This window comes from Maniola jurtina, chromosome 15 (assembly GCF_905333055.1).
Source record: "Maniola jurtina chromosome 15, ilManJurt1.1, whole genome shotgun sequence".
NCBI classification, from domain to species: domain Eukaryota; kingdom Metazoa; phylum Arthropoda; class Insecta; order Lepidoptera; family Nymphalidae; genus Maniola; species Maniola jurtina.
In genome coordinates, this window is record NC_060043.1 from 12799474 (window position 1) to 12807989 (window position 8516).

The 8516-nt window shown below is 33.9% G+C and overlaps 1 protein-coding gene across 1 annotated transcript; it reads left to right on the forward strand.

Annotated features, from left to right (window-relative positions):
• The first annotated feature begins 169 nt into the window (after window positions 1-169).
• Window positions 170-7662, forward strand: LOC123872755 (CTD nuclear envelope phosphatase 1 homolog). Its single transcript, XM_045917273.1, has 7 exons — window positions 170-457; window positions 541-607; window positions 2472-2662; window positions 3005-3117; window positions 3702-3817; window positions 4424-4575; window positions 5139-7662. Exons 1-6 carry the CDS (start codon window positions 359-361, stop codon window positions 4567-4569), a joined length of 732 nt encoding a protein of 243 aa, XP_045773229.1. The 5' UTR covers window positions 170-358; the 3' UTR covers window positions 4570-4575; window positions 5139-7662.
• Window positions 7663-8516: the final 854 nt, after the last annotated feature.

Here is an 8516-nt window from a genome sequence, read left to right on the forward strand (position 1 = left end):
ACACATGACTGAAGAACTTCGCCTTAAAACATAAAGCTTACCGCACATTCAAGTGTAAAAAATCGACTTAATAGGTGTCTCATAGTCGAGTTTTTAATACATCACTAAAAAAACCAGAGACAATAAAAAGAAACAACACAGAACACAGAAAAGATCTGAAAAGAAAGTAGGACCGAGCAATTTTGTTCATGGTGCGAGATTTGGGTCGATTATGTCATGGCGGTTAGATGTTTTCGGCACTCGGTTTCCCGTTTCGTTGAATTTGTTTTGAATTACGCCGTCAATGATCTCGTTGGGTCCATTGTTATTTAATACTCACGGTTCCTGTATATTATTAATCGTTTCATAAACTTTTCAAATGCTGAAACAATTGCAAATGGGCCTTCGCGCGTTCATGCTAATCGCTTCCAAAGTATGGAGTTGTTTTTGTTATATGTTTAGAAAGCAATATCGAGCGGTAAATATAAATGTATTGGTGGTGTTTCGTGAAATTTAAATGTATTTACGAGTAATGTGTCTCACGTGGTGTTTGCTTTTCAGTTGGCTCAATACCAGTCCGTCAAATATGAAATATATCCACTCTCTCCCGTTTCTCGACACAGGCTGAGTAAGTACAAATAGATTTTATCAATCAAGCTGCAGAAAATCGCAAGATGTACGACAGTAAACAGTTATCGCGGACGTACGAGCCCGTTATCAGTTACATCCTTGTCTATTTTTAGCAGTATCTATGTTGTACCCTTTCACCAATAAACTTGTCATTTTTCTCAACAAAAATCATACATACTAATCAGCAAACATATGGCCAGCAAATGTGTATACAAATTGCTATTTTAATTTGCACCACATGCCTGGTTCTTCACACTGAGGTGATAACTTATTAAACAGATTATAAACAAGTGTTGTATGAAATTTTTTAACTTGGCAAATTAAAACTTTAATACATTCAAAATCTCGAAAGCCTGTACGTTATCAATTGGCCTGAATTCCAAAAGAATAGTTATTTACCTACAACTATACTCAGCACAATAGTAGCTAAATAGAAAAGTTGATTAGCAGGTCTTTATTTATCTCATATGTCAGCTGAAAATTGCAACTGTTTGCAAAGTTGCAAGTAGGTACATTATTTGCATTTTATTAATAATAATAATAATTATTGACTTGTGATGAACAAGTGAGTTTGTTTAGTACCAAGTCATTTAGTCAAACTAAAATGTCTCCTTCGTTTTATCATAGTGGTATACCATCATGGTTAAGTTACGAGGAAAAGACATGAATTTTCAAGTTTATTTCTATTATTTATGTGTGTATTACTACACTTGAGATCCAATATTGCCAACAAATTGGCTTTGTTCAGACCAGTTCAGTTCCACCTTCTATTCAATCCTCAGCATGTGGCTCTTACTTTTTGGAGCTATGTGCATTTTAAGCTATTAAATATCACTTACTTCAAGTGTGCAGAATAACATCATGAGGAAACCTGCATGTCTTCCAATCCTCACTTGGCCAGGGATGTGGACTATGTCAGAACTCTTCTCATAATGAGAGAAAACCCATACTCTGTAGTGAGCTAGTGATGGGTTGATCCTGATGATGATGAAATGTTAGATTTATAACTTTGAATAGTCTTTGCTATTGAGACTTCAATTTACTTAGAATTCTTTAAAAGTGCATTGATATGACAATGCACTTTTTAATTCTCTCATTTATCCTATCCATCACATTTTATCCTATTTTTAAACAATAAAATAACGAAAACAACAGAAAAAATAACAGAAACAACAAAAAATAAAATAACATCAACACAAAAAATAAAATAACATCAACTGACAATGCACTTATTTTTATGAGGATAAAATATTAATATCAACTTAGTTACCAGGAAAATCCCATTTGTGTCAGCTCATTGTTTTTGTATTGTATGTAAACTTTTATTAGGTCATTGTAAATCTTGTAAAACAAGTTTTCTATTTTGTTGAATAACAAAGATTTATTATTTATTGGATTACAAAGCTGGTCGTTGCTTGAGCCCATTGTGGATATCTGCAACTGAATTTAGGTTTTAAAATCGCATAGAATCTTTAATTTTCTGGGATAAAAACTAGCCTACATTCCTAGGATACTAGGTATCTCCAGCAAAATTACTTAAATGTATGAAACTTTAAAAACTCTTTGGGTTTCGGGTACAAAAAGTAGTCTATGTCCTTACCTGGGATGCAATCTATCTATGTACCAAATTTCATCAAAATCGGTTGAAGGAATGGGCTGTGAAAAGGTGGTATACAGACATACTTTCACATTTATAATATTAGTTTATGGAAGTATGGATGTACAAAAATGTACATAGAAAAGTGACAGCCAGACTCATTTGCTTTGATGATTAAAAATTCAATTAAAGCGAGTGGAGGGCTCTAAGATTTTCTAGTTATCTATTTACTTCATTCCTGAAAGTATCCTTTCCTTGCTTCCAGGTCTAGTCAAAAGAAAAATGTTAGTCCTAGACTTGGACGAGACGCTCATCCACTCACACCACGACGCGATGCTGCGGCCCACCGTCAAGCCGGGCACGCCTCCAGATTTTGTGCTCAAAGTCACCATAGACAAACATCCTGTTAGATTCTTCGTGCATAAACGGCCGCATGTTGACTATTTTCTAGATATTGTAAGTATGATTAACGCTTGCGTATGATGACATTTTATGGCTGATAAAATTAGACATATTTTCTGAAGAACATAATCCACAACTCAAAATTGAGATACGTATTATAAAAAACTGATTACAGCTGGGCATTGTGGTACAATGCCATATCATATCACAAACAATAAAATATAAGCAATAATAAAACCTGCAATTAGCTGAATTTATTGTAATTGTGGATTTAGGTTTTTTAGGAATTCTGTGAGAAATCTTTGATTTTCTGAATTTTTTGACATGGCGAAACTATCGCCGCGATTCTCTCGTCCGTGGAGATGGTGTCTTAACTAAGCAGTTGCATGGTGTCAGGTATCGCAGTGGTACGAGCTGGTGGTGTTCACGGCGTCCATGGAGATCTACGGCGCGGCCGTGGCCGACAAGCTAGACAACGGCAGGGGGATCCTGCGGAGGCGGTTTTACAGGTAACCCATTCCAGCATGTTCAGATCTAGATTTAGATTCCCGTTCTAGATTTTATAATTTATAATTATTTTAGATTTTATAATTAGTCTTACTACAGTGATATGAGTATATGTACAAGATATGAAATAAGTGCTTCAAATACCGCCCGAAAAATAACAACCAATATGCTTTTTTCAAATTACTCAAATTTTTGCAAATTACTTCTTGCTTAGAGGTTAAGTTTTATTTTAGAATTAATATTTTTGTTCTTATTATCGAATATATTTAAATTTACTGTTGATGACAAGAGTTCTTCAATATAAATATTTCGCAATCATACCCATACGTAAGTTGTTGATATAATAAAACTTTAGTATACATTTCATAAGAAACAGATGTGTATGCAATTCTGTCCACTTGAGTGCTGTCATATTCGTGAGCTATATTATATCAATGCCTTATCACGAAAAATTTTGATGAACCTTAGGACTTTAAATACTGACAGATAGACTGCATTAATGTCTGCGCCAGTTGAACTGGGCTATGAAGAACATAAGCTCATAAATCACTACAATAAACAATTAATATCAAATATAACTTTGCAGGCAGCACTGCACGGCAGAGCACGGTTCGTACACAAAGAACCTGTCGTCGATATGCGACGACCTCAACAGGGTGTTCATCCTCGACAACTCGCCCGGCGCCTACCGGGACTTCCCAGGTAATATTGCAGGGCTGATCCTGCCTCACTAATCCAAATTCATAATATAATAGTGCATAATCCTCCTTGTTGAGTAATATTTTAGTTCTAAATCCTCCTCCCCAGGTAATATAAGTACTAATCTCCCTTTATCGGTAATATTATAATGCTGAATTTTCCTTTCTCGGTAATATACTTTAAAGTTATGAATTTTCTTATTTGGTAATAATATAAATTAGTGCTTATTCCTCCTACCCAGGTAATATAAATATGTCGAATCTCCTTTCACAGTAATATAATAGTACTGAATTCTACCTCCCGGCTAATTGTGTTAAATTCCACTTCCTAGGTAATATAATAATGTTATTTGTCCTCCTTCTCAGGTAATATAATACTTAGTGCTAAATCCTTCTCCCTAGGTAATATTTATGTCTTTCCCAATCAATGTACTAGTGCGAAATTGTTACCTCTAGGTAATATAATATTGCTAAATCTCTCTTTCCCAAGTAATAAAATTGTGCTAAATACTTCTTAAATTCTCTTCCCAGGCTTATAATATTAATATTACATCCCGGTTTATAATATCAAGCATGGACTGCAAATCAAAAAATGTGTTTTTGTTTTCAGATAATGCAATACCAATAAAGTCCTGGTTCTCGGACCCCCTAGACGTGGCGTTACTTAACCTCCTGCCAGTTTTGGACGCGTTGCGTTTCACGCACGACGTGCGTTCTGTGCTCTCGCGCAACCTACATTTGCATCGTCTCTGGTAGCGACGCGTGAGTATACTATTTTAATTTTTTAGTTTAGGATATTCCAGCTATCTTCACGTATTTAGTCGATGTAAGCCCGACTAGTTTCGGATTCATCTGGGGTCCTGTTTCATAGGGACTCGGCTCGCTGCGCGTCACGGTTGAGCATCGCGGTGAAAAATGGAAATAACTCACGATAGTTTGAACACAATTTTTATTTTATATATTTTTATTATAGTTTTTATCATAGATAGTTTTGCGCTTGATGACAATCATGTTACTTTAAAGTAAAATTTCTTTGAGCGCGAGTTAAGTGTAAATTAGATTTTTTTTGGACGAAAGTAGCGTTCAAACGTCATTTTAACCGAAAATGTGGCCAAACAGAACTGCTGTTTTGATCCCACCATCTTATATCAAGGTGTTTTAAAACGAAAGATTAAATTAAATGTGGCGATAAAACCACCACAGACGATGTGCCTTCAAATAGATCAATAAATGACCCACTGCGCAAGTTCAAGATCATAGTTCTTTTTACCTAACGCCATATTATGTGACAGAGAATGTGAAACATAGTCATCTCTTTCTTTCAGATGAACACCGGCTTTTGTACAAATTGAGGAGGCCGTAGCGCTTCCGGATCCTATTTATTATTTTTTTCACTCGTTAGGTCCTCCAGCGCTTCTATTCAACTATACATATAGATTTAATATAGTTAAACAAAGTTTTTTTTTTAAGTTGTGTTTTAAAATAAACAGTGATTAGTGTATAAATGATAATAATAAGTAATATACTTAGGCAGTATATTATAAGTCACCTACGTTTGTAGGGTTGTCGGGTAGTTTTTGAAACACCCTGTTAATATCTGGACTTTGTATATGTGCGTCTCTTTCGCGCGTACCGCGTAGAGCAAGGCGGCTGTTTTCTATATCAGGTGTTTTTTAAGAGTAGCGTATAGACATCCAATCCAAAGCAGCCTGTACTCTCCATTAGTTACGAAATTAAACTTTCATACTTTCAAAATATGTGTTTTTATCAATATTCTTGGTATATTTTTTCCATAACTGAATTGATTTAACCAAGTCAAATTTTTATTCATTCATTCAGTCACTTTGTTTCAAATCTTAGAAAAATATTACAATATTGCGAATATTTCGTAAAAGAAATTGTTTGCAGTCTTCCAGATGTTATTTTCTTAAAATTCTTAGTATATTTTTGGGCTTAGAAATTAAAATTTGAAAGCCTTTATCAGAAACAATAATTAATTAATTTTCTAATAATGAAATGACAGATGCGGGCGCCATCTTAACTCTAAACCTCGTCAAATGGTTGGCATAACTTTTAGAACTGTCAGTTTAGTTTAGAATCTGTGTACTACCAATTAGATGTATTAAAAAAATCCGATTTACCATTTTTTTTAGTTATATTATGGAGAGAACAGGTTTCAAGTGTTCAAATTTCAAATTTTATTTGAAATTATTTAGTCAAAACTTAATGATATAACTTTTGTGTTGATATTTTATAGCGAAATTTTCTTAAGAAGTTTTTTAATCCATGTCAAAAATGCAATTCTTGTTTTATTTTTAATCTACGTTATAATGCAATAATCGTTACCCCACCTGAAAATAACCACTAGATATTAAACATCCACTACCATATAGCTTAAAATGCGTATTATATTAAAAATAAATAGGTATACAATAGTCAAAGTAGACTCTGGTTAATACATTTTAATATCAAATATTGAAGCCAAAAGATTAGCTCTCAAAATTAAAAAACAAAGGCCAGTGCGGCTTCCTATGAGCTTATAATTTGTAGGCAAAGATCTACAACTTGACATCCAATATAGAGTAAATTCAAAGTAATGTAAATGATGGTGGTTTGTACAAAATCTCTAAACTGACAAGTCCAAAACAATGCTTGTCTTTTCAAATTGTTCCCTGTGAAAACGGATATCTTTAAGTTTTAGAGATTGTGTACAACTAATAGCTCGTTCACACTGGCTGCGTAAGCATAGACGTAGCGCGTACCATTGCGTTGTAATGTGTGGAACTGTATGAAACATGGCACACCGCTTGCGTAAAGCGTGGACGTATGCGTAACCCGGTGTGTTAGGGGTTTACGCGCGTCATTACACACGTGTCACGTGTACGCAATTGGTGTGAATCAGCCTTTAATCAACACATGTCACATTTAGATGTCTCTATTCTTACAGCTTCCCCTTTATAAATACTGAATCCATGAATGAAAAGTGCTCTTGAATAGTAATAATAAAAATTGACAACACAAGCAATTTTGGCTCACTCTTTTGGTTTTTGAGACTCTGGCATATCATAAAGTTAAGTGACAACTGCAAACATTTTTGTACTATATTTGACTGAATATCTTGCTGTTTATCCGGCTTGAAGGACCAAAAATGTATAGGATACAGTCTGTGGTAATGACACCAGGTAGGAAGGTAATGAGGTGTATATTTGCTTTTCACATTTTTATATGAAACTTGATAGTATAATTAATCCTAAAAGTGTATGTGTCAAGAAACAGACACTTTTAAATTTTTTAAGTCATACATTAATTTAATATATTACGCATTGGAAGCTTAAGCCTAAAAGTACAGAATACATTATTTTATCTCAATCCTATTTCCTTTGATACAAAAATTGTTTTTTATTCAATGAAATTACAACCATGTCCTAACTCTTTGTGAAATCTTTATATTTTTCAATTTTGAATTAATAAATTCAATCTTGTGAATTATTTTAGTTTCTAAATAATATAAATATAAAACTAAACGATTTGTCCGTTTCTGAAAACTTTTCTACTGTCACTTAATTTGTTTTACGTTTGGAAACACACAAATCGTACCTTTTATGATGATTTAGGTTACGTGTAAGATAATAGCGCTGTGAATCGCTAACGGCCGATATTAATTATAATCAATCTAACTGTAATCTCTCAATAAGTAACTTAGCAATGATGTTAGTAATTGGTTAAAAATATAGTGCATACATTTGGAGAATGCACTCGGCCATATTTGCTCTAACTGTCATGTCTTCTTATTTTGCTCTTTGGCTTTTGTTAGTGCCACACCAGCACGATGCACTTCGCCAATGTCACGTGGAACGGAAGAGCCACAGAAGGGATAGTCAAAAAAACTATATTGTAATAGCAAGTTATGTCAAAAGTAGGGTTTATCATTAGACTAAGGACTGAAATCGTATTTTGACATGACAGTTGACATAAACCAATATGGCGAGCTCTCAAACCAGAGACCAAATATGGCGATGCACTATACCATCTTTATCAAATAACAAGTAAGCTAAGTAATTATCGACAGATTACAGATAGGATTTATTTATTAATTTTGGCCGTAAATGTAGCGTTGCACTGATAGACAAGGATTATTGAAGCGAAGCTTCTTCGTCATTTGGGATGGAGTGGAGACTCACAAATAGTGAATGAACAAATGCAACTGTAAGTACCTCATTGGTCTCAATAGGACTCGCGCGTCAACTATTGTATGTTGATGGTACTATTTCTGAAATCTTCACGCAAGTGCCAACAACACTTGTACGGATAGGTAACAAACAGACAGACAAACATCAATGTATGTATACGTTAAGCATTTGCCTATAATTCTAAAAAGGTCGAATCAGTGTAACGCTTTTTGTGACAATAGTGTAAAATATACTATGGAACTACCATGTACAAAAAACAACAACCCAACCAGCTACAAACTGTAGTTTATTAATTAACGCTATTTAAAATTGCTCCTTAGATTGCACCATTATTTAATGCAATTATACTTTAGTCAATACTTGTGTAAGCTATTCTGATCCTCGTTTCCACGGAATTAGGGTGAAATATACTTTTAAGCCAGGTTAAGTTAGTACATATAACATTTATAAATACAACTTTGTATATAGCAATAATAAAGAGCGTTGTTAGTAAACTGTTAGATAATTTATAAT